Below are 17,058 nucleotides of genomic sequence, written 5' to 3' on the forward strand. Positions count from 1 at the left end.
GGAATGAACATAGGACCTATATGACGAAAACCACGAGAGAACTAAATAAATGGAACAGCAGTACGTGCTCCTAGAAGAGAAGGTACAATATTGTAAAGATACAGCTTATTTCCAAATTGGTCTGTAATCCAATCCCATTCTAATCATAATCCTAAAGTGATGTCTATTTAATGGATTCTTTTTTTTTTTTTTTTTTATCCTCACCCGAGGATATTTTTCCATTTTTTGTACAGATAGAGTGGGAGGGAGAGAGAGAGGAAGGGAGAGAGAGAGAGAAACATCGACGTGAAGGGACACATCGAGTGGCTGCCACCCGCACGACCAACCAGGGCCGGGGACAAACTGCAACCGAAGTACGTGCCCTTAGCGGGAACCGAACCCGGGTCTCTCCGGACCGCAGGCCGACGCTCTAACCACTGAACCAAACTGGCCAGGGCTAATGGATTCTTTATAAACTTGTTTTTAGAATTCACTTTAAACAATTCACAAAAATAGCCAGTACATTTTTAAAAAAAGAACAATGGGGGAGATGAGCCGTATCCCATCTGATATTCAAACGTACTATAAACATATAGTCATGACAAAGTGCTATTAGTAGCAGAAAAGACAAGTCAACCAGAGACTACATTCAAATCAGTTGGGAAAATGGGTCTTCTATAAACAATGCTGAAATATCTACCCCGACTCTTCTTTTAGAAGAAGTGAGTCCTACTTCACACTACACTAAACGGATTCCGGAATGGATCAGTGATTGAGGACACAGAATACTTTCTTTATAGTCTTGGGACAAGGATGACATTCCTAAAGAAGACCCAAACTCCAAAAGCCATAAAGGCAAACATTTAGGATGGATTAACACTAGCAAGCATGCGAGGAACTAAGCCTTCCCTACCCTGGTGAAGTTTGGATTGGCAGAACCTATTCTATAATGATGTGGAAGTAGCCAAATGTTAATACACATAAACTATGACTCAATCTCAGGCGTCTCTAGGAATCCCCCCTACAGACATAATCACGCATGGGTGCAAGGCTATGTACAAAAAAATTCCATGCAACCTTGTTTCCAATAGCCTGAGAGAAGAGACACTATAAAATACACAGCAGTGAAAGGTGAACTTAGTTTACCCCGTCACCCGGCAGAAAGCACTGTGACAGAATAGCCAGGCAGACCCGAATGTTCTAAGAGAAAGGGCACCTAAGGATGAATCAAAACAGGTGGTCCAGATGGTTCATAAAATGCAAACATCACAATACCAGGAAGGCCTGGAGAGATACACTATTTTTTAAAAACCAAATGTTTAATATTTTTACTAAATGGTGTCAATATAACTTTAAGCAAATGCCAAATGGAAGCCCAGGAATTCATGGAGGAAACAATCTCCCAGACCAGAAGCACCAAGGCGGCCTTGGCCTCCTGCCTCGCCATCAGTGTCTCTGGCGGTGCCAGGCAGCCATGTGTCCAGGTTACTGCAAGTTCACCACGTTGTTTGCTATGCTCCAGGCAGGTTCAGCTGCTGGAGTCAGTCCACTGACTGAAACCAACAAAGGCTAGACAACCAGTTCCTTCGAAAGGTTGCAAATACCACCCTTTGGGACATTGGTGCCTGTGGTTTTTTCTCCCTGGGCCTCCTGATTTCTCAGTACTGTGACTGAAGACATGGGATTCGGGCCAGCGGTGTCAGCTGGTGTAGACGGAATGACCTCCACAACACCCGCAAAGGCACCAACGCAGTAGGAGTCCGTCCCACTCAGTGTCGGTGAACATCCGTTAACTACCTGGCCAACTGTACTCTGTGCCACCACCTCCGGGGGTAAGAGCTCTGCATCACTGAACAGGGAATAACACATACAGCGCCGTGAGGAGTGCGCAGCTTCTTCAGTCACCAATTTATTAGAACCAAGAACAATTGTAACTTTTTTCCAGGGTTTTCACAGCCTGTGATCTTGAGCAGTTTGCCAGAACCATTTAAATCTCTTCAGTTAAATCAGCCAAACCCAGCAGGCCAGCGGTGATTTGGTCAATATGAGCAACTGGCTTGGTTCTGTAGAACCAAACTAAAATGGAGTCACTTATGTCAGGGACAAAAGAGAGAATCAACACAGGCTCATGAAGGAAACTTAACCTAACCTCACTCTTCTCAGAAATCAGCAGAGGATTCCAGCCAACCCCCAAATACCAAGTCTGTTTATCTCTGAAATTTCCTGTTCCTGTCACTCAGCTGTCTTGATCCAAAACAGGTATAAAGACCCCTAGGCAACCAATCAACTGACAAAGCCAAATAACTTCCACATTTACCCATAAAATAACGTTTATTTTTCAAAGAAAAAATGGCAACAGCCAATTAGAAACCTACTTATTTTTCAACTCCAATTTTGTTTTCTTTAAATTTAGAAATGACTTACTGATTTACTGTTTTAAACAACCCCCACCACCTTTTCCCATTTATTTTTTAATCCACACCTGAGGATATTTTCCCATTGATTTTCAGATGAGGTGGGGAGAGGGAGGGAAACATCAATGTGAGAGAGACGCACTGATTGGTTGCCTCCCGAACAACCCCAACCAGGGCCAGGGATTGAACTGCAACCCAGGTACATGCCCTTGACCAGAGTCAAACCCGAGACTCTTTGGTCTTCGGGCTGAAACTCTAACCGCTGAACCAAACTGGCCAGGACCGTTTTTCCCTTTAAATGTTTACCATCTACTCGTGTGAGTCCTTCTAAGGACGTTGCTCCAGCATATATCTCCAGGTCGCCAAAAAATGCAAAAACAAAATTCCATCATGCATCTTAAGGGCTCCAATTGTCAAAAATAGGGGGAAGAAATCTTTGGAACAGCCAATTAAGTTGAATAAAAAAAGAAATCCACACAAACGAGGTTTGGTCGGGGCAGGAATCACTTCTGTGTTCCTGGTAATCTGATCCCGTTCCATGAATGCTTGTAATTCATCCTCCCTGTCCTAACCATGTTATAATTTGAATCCAGTGATCCAGCTCCAAGGATTGGGATCCAGTCAGCCCTCTCCAATCCAAACCTTTATAACCAGCAAAACCGAAAAAGAGGAGGCAAAATGTCAGATACTGTGATCAAAAAGTTTTCTGGGGAATGATGAGTTATGTCTGTCATCAGTTTAACTGATGTACATCAATAACCATCAAATTCCCCAAAACAAGTTTCTGGTGTACTCAGTAATTATAAGACACTGAAGAAACTGAAAATACAAATAAATAATTTAAATCATTAAGATGTCTATACTATCCAAAGTGATCTACAGATTCAACACAATCTCTAGCAAAATACTAATGGCTTTTTTTTTTTTTTTCTCACAGAGCTAGAACAAATAATCCAAAAATTTATATGGAACAAAAAGACCCTAAATAGCCACAGCAATCTTGAGAAAGTACAAAGTTGGAGGGATCATACTACCCAATGTCAAACTATAGTACAAGGATATAGTAATCAAAACAGCATGGTACTGGCATAAAAACAGATATATAGCTCAATGGAACAGAAAAGAGTGCCTAGAAATAAGCCCACATGTACATGGTCAATTAATATTTGACAAAGGAGGCAAGAACATACAATGGGGTAAAGACAGTGTTGGGAAAATTGGACAGATACATGCAAAAAAAAAATTAAACTAGACCCACCTTTTTACACTATACACAAGAATAAACTCAAAATGGATTAAAGACTTAAACATTAGATGCAGATAGAAGAAAACATAGGCAGTAAAATCTTGGACATTTCTCATAGCAATATTTTTTTCTGATATATCTCCTCAGGCAAGATAAATAAAAGAAAAAAACAAATGGGACTACATCAAACTCACTCTCTCCCTCCTTCCCTCTCTCCATCCTTCCTCCCACTCTCCCTTGGCGAAAAAGAAAAAAAAAAAGGCAAAGGACCTGAATAGCCACTTATCCATACAGATTACCAACAGACTTAGAAAAAGATGCTCAAAGCCCTGCCCGGTTTGGCTTAGTGGTTAGAGAGTTGGCCTGCGGTCCAGAGAAAAAGATGCTCAACATCACTAATCACAGAAATGCAAATTATAACCACAACGAGGTATCACCTCACACTGTCAGAATGGCTATCAGTACAGTCACCAACAAGTGGTGACAAGGATGTGTGGAGAAAAGGGAACCCTCGTACACTGTTGGTGGGAATGTAGACTGGTGCAGCCACTGTGGAAAGCAATATGATGGGTTCTTAAAAAAATTAAAAATGAAACTGCCTTATGACCCAGCAGCTTATAAGGTATATATACGAAGAAACCCAAAACTAATTTGAAGGATTATTTTCACTCCCATGTTCATTGCAGCATTATTTACAATAGCCAAAACATGGAAGCAACCCAAGTGTCCATCAACAGACAACTGGATAAAGCAGATGTGGGACATACATACTATGGCTACTACTGCACCATAGAAAAGAATGACATCTTACCATTTGCGACAGCATTATGGACCTAGAGGGTATTATGCTAAGTGAAATTAGTCAGAGAACGACAAATACCATATGATTTCACTTACAAATGAATTCTAAAGAAGAAAATATAAGAACAAACAAACTAGAAACAGACTCATAGATACAGAGAATATATTGATGGTTGCCAGAGAGGAAGGGGGTTGGAAGACTGGGTGAAAAAGGTAAAGGGAGTAAGGAGGACAAATTTGTAGTCACAGAATAGTCATGGGGATGCAAAGTACAGCATAGGGAATATAGTCAATAAGATAGCAATAACTATGCACGGTGCCAGGTGGGTACTGGAAATATCGGGAGGAACACTGTAAAGTGTGATTGTCTAATCACTATGCTGTACACGTGAAACTAATGCAAAATACTGAATGTAAACTGTAATTTAGTATTTTTTCCTTAAAAAAATAACAAAATAAAAGAAAAACAAACTTATAGATACAGGGAACAAATTGATGGTTGCCAGGTGACAGGAGTGTTGGGAGGATGGATTTTAAAAAAGGGAAGAGATTAAGAAATACAAATTGCCACTTATAAAAAATAGTCAAGGGGCCCAGACAGTGTGGCTCAGTGGATTGAGAGTCCTCCCATGGACTGAGAGGTCCCCGTGGGATCCCCGTCAGGGCACAGGCCTGGGTTTTGGGCTCTATTCCCAGTAGGGGGCGTGCAGGAGGCAGCTGATCATCGATGTTTCTCTCTCAGTGGATGTTTCTATTTCTCTCTCCCTTCCTCTCTCTAAAAAAATAAAAATCAATAAAAACATTTAAAAAATAGTCAAGTACATCATAAGGAATATATATAGTCAATAATATTGTAATAACTGTATGGTGTCAGATGGGTAGGGTGAATACTTTTTAAGTTGTATAAATGTCTAATCACTATGTTGTACACCTGACACTAGTATAATACTGTATGCCAATTGTAATTGAAAAATAAAGAATTGTACATGTTGTATTTAGAGACAATAAAAAAGGAAATTGTCAAGTTACTCCTAAGAATAAAGCCTTATTGAATACCAAGGAAAACCAACTGAGTTTTTTTAAAAGATGCATAAATTTATTAAAACTTTGAAGACATTTAACAATTTATTGAAGTCAGAAATATAAATTCTTAATATTAACTCTAGAAACCTGAGCAGCTCCAGGAATTTGGTTTCAAAGGCTTTAGAAAGCATTCTTTGTAAAAGGTGTTAATATTACATTCTCTATTAGACTGATACTTGGAGCACTTTTGATATCATTTTACCATTTCCCCCCTGACCCATTGCCTTGATAAATTAGCAATAACACATGAAATTGTAGATAGATGAGAGAGTCATATTCATATTTATCTAAATGTAGCAAATAGCACCAGGTTTCCCATCTAATGAAATGCAGTGTCTTTGACAATTCTTTGGAACAATAAGCCTTTAGATTCCTATTTGTCCCCAGGCAGAGAAGAGCCACTCAATGGCCTTTGTCTTAACACCTTTGAGTGTTTGTCCGGAGTTAACACACTGGCTGAATCATCACCACAGGACTCCTTACAGGGATGCAGGTAAATATGTCTCAGAAGGTGCTTTACTCTATTCTGTTCTTTCACATCTCAAATTCACTTGGTTGGTCAAAGTCAGGCAGGTAGAAATGGGTTAAAAAGTTTGCAACTCACAATAATTTTGTCCACAAATAGGTTAAGATTGTTGCCATCAAGCATGACAGAAGAACCTGAACCAGCATTCTGCTCCAAGATACAACTGCTGGTGTGAAGGCATCACAAAAGCCATCCTAGAGGGGGAGGGAGAAGAGAATTAGATGGTTTCATAATGCAAAAAAAACCAGAAGTCAATAAAATACACAGAAGGTTCGAAATGAGAAAGTAAGATAACTCCTGGATTTTAAAAGTAAAAAAAAAAAAATACCAATAGGCAAACTGCAATTAGGAACTTTTTATGAGTTAGGATTGGTAAGAAGTAGTCCAATATGGTGGATAGAAAAAGACCCAGGGGACACTTCAGTTTGTCACTTAGAGCAGGAATATTCTATCGATTCTTTTGACTCGCTTCTTCCAAAACTCAAGAGGAAGGGAAACTACTCTTGTGCACACCTTTTTATTGTGCTTCACTTTATTACATTTCACAGGTGTTGCAGGTTTTGTTTTTGTTTTAAAACACAAATTGAAGGCAAGACACTCTACACAAAAAGATTATGCTCACTTCATTGTGGTGTTCTGGAATCAAACTCACAAGATTCCTGAGTCAGACCTGTATATCATGTTCTTTCCTGAGCAAGGAGAGATGCCATTTGGGAGGCTGTCAAATCACTAGGTTGAAAGTGATCACAGCAAGCCACTCCATTAAAAAAAGTGGAGAGAAAGGGGATTGAAGTCCAGACTCTAGCATTTTAACTGCATCTGGGAGAGTGGTGAGCATCCTGTTTATGAAATTGGAAAATTTTGGCTTCTTCATGTTAAAAGATTATTCCTTTGCCAATGTTGATTAGCTAAAAGAACAAAAACAATGCTGCAGCCCCCCCCCCCCCCCATCCCCAATCAATTTCTTTTTAAGTGCAGAGGAGCTCAGGTGGAGTTCTTAGCATTCACAGGCTTGGATGATTGAAGAATCTCACACACACACTGGGAAGAATGCAGGAGTTAAAACTTAACATCTCAAACAGTTTATACAAGGTCAAGGCTCTGATTTGGATACTACCTGTCCTCCACAAATAGAACCCAATTCATCACCACAGGTCTAACACAAAATTTTGCCAATAGGAGGCTACATTTCCTACAGTATCTTGCCTAGATCCCTGGATTTTTTTTTAATGGCTGGTTTTAATAGTTTGGCTGTATTTACTTTATAGTCTGGGTTACTTCAGTCTTTGATTCAATTCCAGTAAGGATGAGAGGAAAAAAACAGATTTAGTTCGGAACCCAAGAGGCTACCCTCTTCCGGAAGGGTGGGGCTTTACTTGACCTTTAGCTCCGTTTAGGGGCTGTAGGCCAAGGGCCTGCCCCTCTAGCCCAGCGATTTTCAACTGGTCTGCCGCAAGCACTTTTAAATCATGGACTACCTGACTATTTAGGGGCATTGACCTCTTTTCCCTTAGAATTCACCGGTTCTCAACCTGTGGGTTGCGACCCCTTTGGGGGTCAAACGGGGTCGCCTAAGAGCTTCAGAAACCACATATTTCCTATGGTCTTAGGAGCCGAAACACCGCTCCTCTATCCGTCTCCAGGCGTGTCCGCCCACTGCAGATCCGCCCACGTACAACATGAGGAACTGTATTAAAGGGTCGCAGCATTAGAAGGGTTGAGAACCACTGACTGTCAAATAAAAAAATAACAACAGCCAACACAATAGTCATCTGGTGTGAATGAATCAAAATTATACCTTTTGTCAGATCGGCAAAAAATAAAATACAGTTTTTGGTGTGCCACAGAATTTTAATAGTTTATATGTGTCATGAGATAAAAATAAAGGTTGAAAAATCTCTGCTCTAGCCTAAACCACAGAGACCAACATGAGGTACCGGATTCCTGGGTAGCTCCCACTGAGGGCTGGGTGCAGGGGGTTGGAAGTGAAGGAAGCCTAGTCAGCACCACCACTGGGCGTCAGTGCACACTCGCCAACACCTGTGGCCTCGGCTCTTCCCGGGGGTGTGGGCGGGAGAAGGGGCTGGCTTTTCATCTTAACGTTTTAGGCCGGTCCTCCCGCCTGCAGAGCTCTGCAAAGGTGCGCTTAATAGGCGGAGAAGAAAGAATTCACCCGGCCTGGACCACTCTTCTGCTGACTTTACCAGCTTGGGGATCTCGATGTGAGCCAAGCGTCCAGACCTGACGTGGGCGCACCCTAAAGCCCACAGGGCGGGCAAGACCAAAGTGTGCAAACCCAAGTCCTGCGCGGCTGCTGCTGAGTGGGTTAGCAAGAGAGCCACCTAGAAGGGCGGTTCCTACCAGCCTGACTACCCCAAGAGATAAGAAAACGGGCATCACACCAAACGTCCCAATGCTGCTGAAACGAACGCCCCAAGGGACTGACGCCCGCCGTCAGGCCCCTCTGGGTGCCAGTCGCTTGGGCCGTCCTGGGATGTCCGCCCGCACAGGGTCCCGCGCCCCGCTCACCCAGCCGTCCTCCACCTCCAGCCAGGAGCGGTGCGGCCCCGTGAGCCAATCGCACAGCAAAGTCACCAAGCTCTGGCAGTCCCGGTCAACGCTGTCATCCCATTCCTTCAGTTCCCACGTGTGGCCTGACGGCGGTCGCTCCAGCAGGATCCCCGTGAAAGTCACGAGCACCACCACGAGTCCCCAGGTGGGGACTCCGCGGTCTGGAAGTATCTCCTGCGCCGCGCGCGCCACCAGCTCGACGCGGTTCCCCCGATATCCGCGGTAGCGGGACCAGAGGAGCAGGTGACGCTGCCGGACCTGGGCGGCCACGGAGCGCAGCAGGGCGGCCTCGCGGGTGGACGGCGGCTGTGCGACGGTGCCGGGCCTGCGGGCGCAGTACTCCAGGTAGTCGGTCAGCAACCGCGCGGTGCGCAACCTCAGCGCGTCCCCCATGGCCCGGGGTCTGCCGGGGACCAGCCGGGCCGGCTTTCTAGGCCGGGGTGCGGCCCCGCCCGGGGAGGGGCTACCTGGCCCCGCCCCGCCCAGGCAGTAGCCTTTTCTAGGTCCCAAGAGGAGCCTTTAATAGAAATCCCACCTGCACCTGTGAGGCCCGAAAACTAGGCGCAGCGGTGGGCGCGCCTCCACGTAGCAGTCAGAGGCAGAGGAAGCCTCTTTCGAGGTTATTGTTCAGCTCTCAGCCTGGGGCCTAGGAACCTGGAGGGGACAGTTTGGGAAGTTGGGTAGACTTTTGCCTTTTCTTAAGAAGACGTTGACAAGGGCTACTCACACCCTCCACTGGAGGCTCACTCGAGAGGACGAGCAGCACCTCCCTACTGGATGGAAGCATCCAGGTGTGTGTGGAGATATCTTCCTTTGGGTCTGGCATAGTGGCAGGATAATTCTCTGTGGGGTGCTAGAATGCCATCATTGGCTGCATTCATTCATTCACTCACTCATTTTTATTCAGAGCCCTTGGGGGTACTCTTAGCACTGGAGATACAATTGAGAGCAACACATGTGGTCCCTGCTTTCAAGGACCCTACAGTCTAGTGATGGGACAAAGAAACAGGCCATCACAGTAGAGTTTAATTATCACTATACTAGGAGAAGCCAAAGGCATATTCAACTCTAGGTTAATGGTTGCTTCTGATCGCTACCATTCCTATATTGCTTGGAGTTCTCTTTAGTTTTTTTTTTTTTAATCCTCATCCGAGGATATTTTTCCATTACTTTTTAGAAAGAATGGAAGGGAGGGAGTGAGGGGGGGGGGGGGGGAGAGAGAGAGAGAGAGAGAGAGAGAGAGAGAGAGAGAGAGAGAGAGAGAAACATCATGTGAGAGAGACACATGGATTGGTTGCCACTCCATGACCCCAGGATTGAACCTGCAACACAGGTAAGTGACCTTGACCGGAATCGAGCCCACGACCCTTCCATCGGTGGGCCAACACTCAAACCACTGAGAAAGAGGCCAGGGCTCCCTTTACTTTTTATTGGCCAATCCCTCATTACTGCAATACCACTATAGTTAATACTTATATTAATCTTTCTCTGTTCAGATTATTCTAATTGGACACAGGCAGATACAGAATTGGTACCAGCAGTAACATTTCTGGGGGTCCAGTGGTCTGGAGCATGTTGAAATATCTCGCCCAGGGTGAAAGATGAGTTGCTGAATCTTGTATCACATACAGGAAAAAGAGGCCCAACACTTGGTAGATCATTTTGGATTTCGGAGGCAACATGTACTACATTTGAGTCTGCGACTCAACCCATCTACAGGCTGGTGTTTTAAGGAGCAGAACAAGAGAAAGGTCCGCAGAACATTCAGGGCGCAGTACAAACCGCTCTCCCGCTTGGGCCTTGTGATCTGACGGATCCAGTGATACTTGAACTGTCGAACAGAGGTACTGCATGGAGCCCCTGGCAAACATCAGTGGGAGAATTACAGTGTAGACCTCTAGGATTTGAAAGCAAATATATGTCCTCTTCTGCAGACAACTATTCTCCTTTTGAAAAGAGGCTGAATGCCTAACCAAGGGACATCAGGTGACTATGAACCTTGAGTTGCCATTATGTTATATGTTGTCTGATCTACCTAGTCACAAGGTTGGGCGTGCACAGCGGCAATCTGTCTTCAAGTGGAAACTGACTGAACTCAGGCAGGTCCACTAGGTACAAGTAAATTGCATGAGCAGATTGCTTTGCTTCTCCCTCATTCCACACCTATGGCCTTCAGTGGGTTGCTTCTGGTCAGGTGACTGAGGGGAAAAGCCTCAAGCCTCAAGCCCATGGGCTGATATTCAAGCCAGATGTGATTGTCCACTATGTCTGGGGCGAGAGATGGCTACACTGATTTATGGGCAGTTGGTGATGGTTTGGCTGGATGGTCAGAGCCTTGAAAACAAGAAGAATGGTGACAAGGAAATCTTGGAAAGAGGTGTGTTTCCGGACCCCTCTGAATGGGCACAGACCGAAGATATTTGGGTCCCATGTGAATGCCCCCAAAGGGAAGTCACTGCAGAGGAGACTCTTTAGTAATCAGGTAGATAAATTTCTGTGCTCTGTGGATGTCAGAAAGCTTCCTAGATACCATAGTGCTTGCTTATGGGCATGAATGAAGAGGCCATAGCAGCAGGGAGAGAGGGTGTGACAATGACAGAACTGTCCCTACAAAGGCTGAGCTGGCAACCAGTGAACTTTGTCAGAAGGAAATATAAATTTCTGTACATCAAATTCCCATTTGAACTGGTTTTGACATCACGGGGTTCCCTCATTAACTGAGTTAACCATTTTGACATATGCCTATGTTTTATTTGCAAAGTGAGCCATTTTACCTTTTTAAACATTGTATTTTAGCAGTAAGCACAGTTTTTCTTAGATGTGGAGTATCTTGGGGGTAAGTGACAAGTCCTCTGGCCCTTCCATTGATAACCCTTAGTAATTTATCAGTTGAACTAAACAATGAATGAATACATGAACTGCCACAGGGGATTTCTGAGGCACATGGTGCAAGGAGGTAGTTTGTAGACACACTTGATTAAAATCCTGTCTCTGCCACTTTGAAGCTGTGCAATCATGAGCAACTTATTTAACTCACCTTGTCTCACTTTCCTTACTTCATAAAGGGAGGTGAAAACAACAACTGCATCTTTAGGCTGCTACAAGGATTAGATGAGTCAGTGTGTGCGAAGTGCTAAGCACAGAGCTGGAGCGTCGTAAAAGCTCTTTACAGAGAAGCTTTTATTAGTATGAATGAACCGGGTTACCATGCTCACCTGACCCACTTTTAACCAAAAAGTGACATTTTGTGTACCTACATAGTTTCTTTTTAAAAAAGATTGAAAATAGCTAGAGATTGACTGCCTATTTTTATATTGGATTTATATAAAATATATATCACCATATACATATTTTAAAAGCTTTATTATAATTCACATACCATAAAATTCACCCTTTTAAAGTATATAGTTCAGTGGTCTCTAGTATATTCACAGAGTTTCTTTACCATCACCACTATCTAATTTTATTACCTCAAAGGAAATATCATATCCATCAGCAGTCACTCGCCACTGGTCCCACTGCTTTCTGTCTTTGTGGGTCTTCCCATTCTGGACATTTCATATCAACGGAATCATATAGTATGTGGCCCTTTGTGTCTGGCTTCTTTCATGTAGCATAATGTTTTCAAGGTCCATCTGTGTTGTAGCATGTGGCAGTACTTCATTCCTTTTTATTGCCAAATAATATTCCATTGTATGGATATACCATATTGTCGTCCACCCCTCCATTAGTTATTGAACATTTACATTGTTCCATTCTGGGCTGCTGTGAACATTTGTGTTCAAGTTTCTGTGTGGACAAATGTTTTCATTTCTCTTGGGTATAGACCTAGGAGTAGGAGGCCACCTGTTATTGGGGAGCACAGATGAAAACATTGACCTCTGCTTCATGGTTCCCGATTTATGACAAAGTTAAGTGTTCACCAGTGATGAGTTGATACGATAAACTTGGTTCAAATACAGGCATTTCCTGTTATACTCTTCACACAAATGCTCCTACCATACTTACATTTAGTTGTTCATATTTATTTAGGTGGTTAAATAATCCAGAGCATTATTCCTGATTCCCTCTCCTCACTAGAGGGTCTGCATCCTTTTTACAATGATGCAAAAACATTAATTTCATTTCTTTCACCAGAAATGGCCCCGAGTCAGCTCACTGTGGAGAATGGGCAATGCCAAAGGGCAGCCTCGCTCTAGCCAGGCCCTGTCTAGAGAATGAGGGTCCAGAGAACAGTGGCCTGACCCTCTCCTATCATAAGTGAGAGTTCAGCCTCTTGTTCTCACAAAGGATCCACAGAGATGAGATTCATCGGCGCTTTCCTCAAGTTGCCTCCGCAGAATTCCTGGCCCATCGCAGTCCTGCCCGGCCCAGGGCTCCAGCGGCCTTCAAGATGTGTTTTAACCTGTGTTGACCCAGTAGCCACGTTCGGGAAATGCAGACCTACAAATCCCTGTTCAGTCAGCTCTCCTGGACTTGGGGGAAAGCCAGGTGAAGTGATACGGTCCCTACCCCAACCTCAGTTAATCTTCTAACCTATCAGCTGGGCTTACCCAGGATCTCAAGTGTCTTCCTTTGAAAAGACGGCCAGGGGTTCACAGGCCTCAACTGGTCGCTGGCCTCTTCCATGGCCTCTCCGTGCCCCTCCAGGATCTCTTGTGTGGCCTGTGGTCATCCCAAAGTCTCCTCTGAGGGCCTATTCTCCAGCCCTCTGCCCCCTTAATACCCTCCTTTCTTCCTCCCCCTTTCCCGAGCATCATCTTTCTCAAAGTGTGGTCCCCACCCTGAGGGTCCCTGAGACCATTTCAGGGGGTCTTCTGAGGTCAAAACAATCTTCATGATAATAATGACGCTTTTTAAAGTATGTGTGACTTTTTTTTTTTTTTTATCCTCACCCAAGGATATTTTTCCTTTTTTTTTTTTTTTGTACAGATAGAGTGGGAGGGAGAGAGAGGAAGGGAGAGAGAGAGAGAAACATCGACGCAAGTGGCTGCCACCCGCACGACCAACCAGGGCCGGGGACAAACTGCAACTGAAGTACGTGCCCTTAGCGGGAACCGAACCCGGGTCTCTCCGGACCGCAGGCCGACGCTCTAACCGCTGAGCCAAACTGGCCAGGGCGTATGTGTGACTTTTTAAAGGCTCATTCTCTCAGGTTTCTAGAGGCTACAAATGTGTGATGGAAGTATCACCAGTGGAATGGGTGAGTGTGCTCTTATGTTTTACAGTTTTTCTCAGTTTCAATGACTAATGATAATATTGAGAGATAATCCACATGAACAAAAAGCCCTTTGGGTCCTCAGTTTTTAAGCACATAGAGGGATCACAAGACCAAAACTTTGAGAACCACCGGCCCAGATGGATTTCTAATTGATGATAATGACTAATCGATAGAGGAGCAGGGTCTGTTTATAGAGATGAGGAAATGGGGGGAGAGAATAGGGAGGAAGAGGGGAAGAATGGAGGAGCGGGAGGGAGAAAGGAGGAGCAAGAAAGAAGACAGGGAGGTGGGAAGAGTGAGGAGAGGGGAAGGGAAGAGGGAGAGAGAGAAGGGAGGAAGGGAACAGGAAAGGGAGAAGGGGAAGGGAGGATGGGTAGACAGACAGAGTTCAAAAGCAGGGAACTAACCCTGCTTATGATGAGCCAAAGGCTGAGCTAGGTCCATTGTATACTTCAGTGCCGTCCCATTTCATAGACCAGGAAACTGAGGCTGAGAGAAATTTGGATGTTATTGCACATCCTATAAAAGGGGTAGAGCTGGGTCTGAACTCAGGGTCACATCCTGTCACCATGCTGTTTCCCTCTAACTTACAGATGAGTCCTAAGTGTCACCGCCTTCCAGCCAGCTGGCCAAACAGCTACGAAAGCCCAGAATGCAAAGTCCTTGACAACCTGTGCTGCCATTAAGCTACTGATAATCTAGGGAAGGGTGGAGGAGCTGGGGGTGGGAAGGAAGTGGATGTGGAGTGCCTGCCGCTGGCCTCTGGCTCATCCCAGTCCAGGGCCGCCCTCCCCAGAGCAGCTGTCCTGACCAGTTCAGGCATTTCCCATCCACACCCATCCCCACCCACCTCCTCATGTGGCTCCCTGCCTCTCCCTTCTCTTCTCTGGCGGGGAGGGTGGCCAAGGCCATGCACACCTAGGGCACCTCCACTGGGCCCCTTCACCACAATCAGCTTGGTAGGTTTGGCCCTAACTCCTCTAAAAAAGGAAAAACTGGTTGAAAAACTTCAGTCAGCATTATTTTCAATATGCAAAATACAATTTATTACTTTTAGTCTACCCTGGAGTCTCCACTTAGTATAGTCTATTCCCAGCTAAGCATTTCATCAATAAATACTAAACACCCCCCACTGTGAGGTGAAATACTTACAGGGGAGGAGGCTCACTGCCCATGGGGTGAGTATTCTACAGAACAATTCATAGGGCCTTCAAGTTGCTTTTTTAATTGGAAAGTTGTGGGCGACTTTGCACATTTACTGAAGATGCGCTCTGCCTCCCCAGACACACAGCTCGAATTCGCTGCCCTTCGGTGGAGGTGACTTTTCCTTTGCCCTGTCTTCCTCCTACCGGAGGCCCAGGCCAGAACACAGAGGCATGCAGGGGACTGTGGCAGGGAGGGACGGGACACAGGAGCCCAGGCGCAAGCTCCGCAATGTTCTGGGAGTGGAGCTCGGGATTCCTGGGGCACTGTGGGGCCTGCTGCTTCAACAGCGGGCAGGAGCTGGGAGGGCCCTGAGCCCATTTCCCGAGCCCCTGCCCCATGGGACCTCTGGGGGAGGGGGAGGGGGCTGACAAATGGTCCCTCTGGACCATGTGCTCTTCTTCCCTCTGGGCTCTTAGAGGTAAGGGGGGCCTTTTATATTTCTCTCTCTCTGCACCAGGGCCTGCTGTGTAGTAAAACCCTCACAGATAATGGAATATAACCATTTTGTTTATTTTTTAAAGACTGATGAAGAAAATGGCCTGGATGACTTTTTATTATTATTTTCATCCTCACCCAAGGACATTTTTGCATTTATCTTCAGATAGAGCAGGAGGGAGAGTGAGAAGGAAAAGAGAGAGAAACATCAACATGAGAGAGACACATCGAGTGGCTGCCACCTGCACGACCAACCAGGGCCGGGGACTAACTGCAACCGAGGTACGTGCCCTTAGTGGGAACTGAACCGGGTCTCTCTGGTCCACAGACTGGTGCTCTAACCACTTAGCCACACCGGCCAGGGTGGCCTGGCTGACTTCTGACTGATCAGCCCATTATGATACCTGACCAAATGGTTTTGAGGGTGGTCCTGCCCCCCCCCCCCGAGGTTCACAGCAGTGCCAGGTCCAGGCCTAGCTGCTGGCTGTGCAGGCTCCAGCTCCGAAAGGGCCGCCCTGAGAGGCAGGCCTGGGGCTGGGCCTGCAAAGCCAGAACTACCTGGGCAAAGGGCCGGGCTGGGGCAGGGCTGAGAGGAGACCGGGAGACCCAGGGCTCAGAAGACAGCGCTCAGACGCCACAGGGCCCAGCGGGCAAGCCTCCGCCAGGAGTGCTCGTTGGTATCCGAGGGGACTTTTTACTTCCCCAGTGCATGTCATCTTCATGAGATGAATTTCTAAAACAAAGAATTAGCCTCTCTATACCTTTGAAAACAAAACGAACGAACAAAAATAAAAAAGGAAAAGGACCCCAAAGCACTTGGTATCTTCTAGAAGAAATTGCCGAATTTCAAATAAAGACAAGATATCTTTTATGTTATTTTGCTCAGTATAAGACAAAGGCATTATTGTTCAAGAACTATCAATTAATTTGCATAGGCAATTACACTCATAACACAATAAATCTGAATATAATGGATATGGACAAGGTCCACTTTAGGCTGAGGGGATTCGACTAATCCTAGTATGTCTAAGGTAAATAAGTTTACCGTCTGGTGCTCCCCCACAGAAAGGTTTTGGCTGCTCTGAGAAACAGCGTTCAGCTTTTCCCTTAAAAGAAAATGTCCTGTCCAAGTGATTCACAAACTAAACATCGGTGCTTCGTTTCTAACAGTTCACACAGAAGAAAATGTTTTATCTGAAAAAAGACAAGGTGATGCAAGACTGGGAAAGACACGTTTACAATAAAAACACATCTTTAAAAAAGTAATTCGAAGTACATTTGGAATTGGAACTTTCTTCTATCACAGATCAATTAACACGGTCCTCTGCATACAGCCCACGAAAATCAGCACTTCCAGCCCTGGCCAGTGTTGCTCAGTGGTTAGAGCACTGGCCCACATACGGGAGTCACAGGTCTGGTCAGGGGCATGTATCTGGGTTGCAGGTTCAATCCCTGGCTCAGGTTGGGGCAGGTGCAGAAGACAACCAATCGATGTCTGTCTGTCTGTCTGTCTCTCTCTCTCTGCTTCCCTCCTTCTCTTCCACTCTTTCTTAAAAAAATAAAAAAAAATCATGGG

The 17,058-nt window shown here is 45.2% G+C and overlaps 1 protein-coding gene across 1 annotated transcript; it reads right to left on the reverse strand.

Moving 5' to 3' along the window:
• Positions 1-6,123: 6,123 nt before the first annotated feature.
• BCL2L10 (BCL2 like 10) lies at positions 6,124-9,013 on the reverse strand. The gene is made up of 2 exons (XM_036254632.1): positions 8,579-9,013; positions 6,124-6,243 (listed from the first exon to the last, which is right to left on the reverse strand). Exons 1-2 carry the CDS (start codon positions 9,011-9,013, stop codon positions 6,124-6,126), a joined length of 555 nt encoding a protein of 184 aa, XP_036110525.1.
• Positions 9,014-17,058: the final 8,045 nt, after the last annotated feature.

This window comes from Molossus molossus, unplaced genomic scaffold (assembly GCF_014108415.1).
Source record: "Molossus molossus isolate mMolMol1 unplaced genomic scaffold, mMolMol1.p scaffold_m16_p_1, whole genome shotgun sequence".
NCBI classification, from domain to species: Eukaryota; Metazoa; Chordata; class Mammalia; order Chiroptera; family Molossidae; genus Molossus; species Molossus molossus.

Excerpts from the sequence above, each read along its gene's own strand:
- BCL2L10 (XM_036254632.1), bottom strand. The coding sequence starts at position 9,013 with ATGGGGGACGCGCTGAGGTTGCGCACCGCGCGGTTGCTGACCGACTAC. Across the intron at positions 6,244-8,578 it reads TGGAGGTGGAGGACGGCTGG|GATGGCTTTTGTGATGCCTT; the intron begins GTGAGCGGGGCG and ends CTCCCCCTCTAG.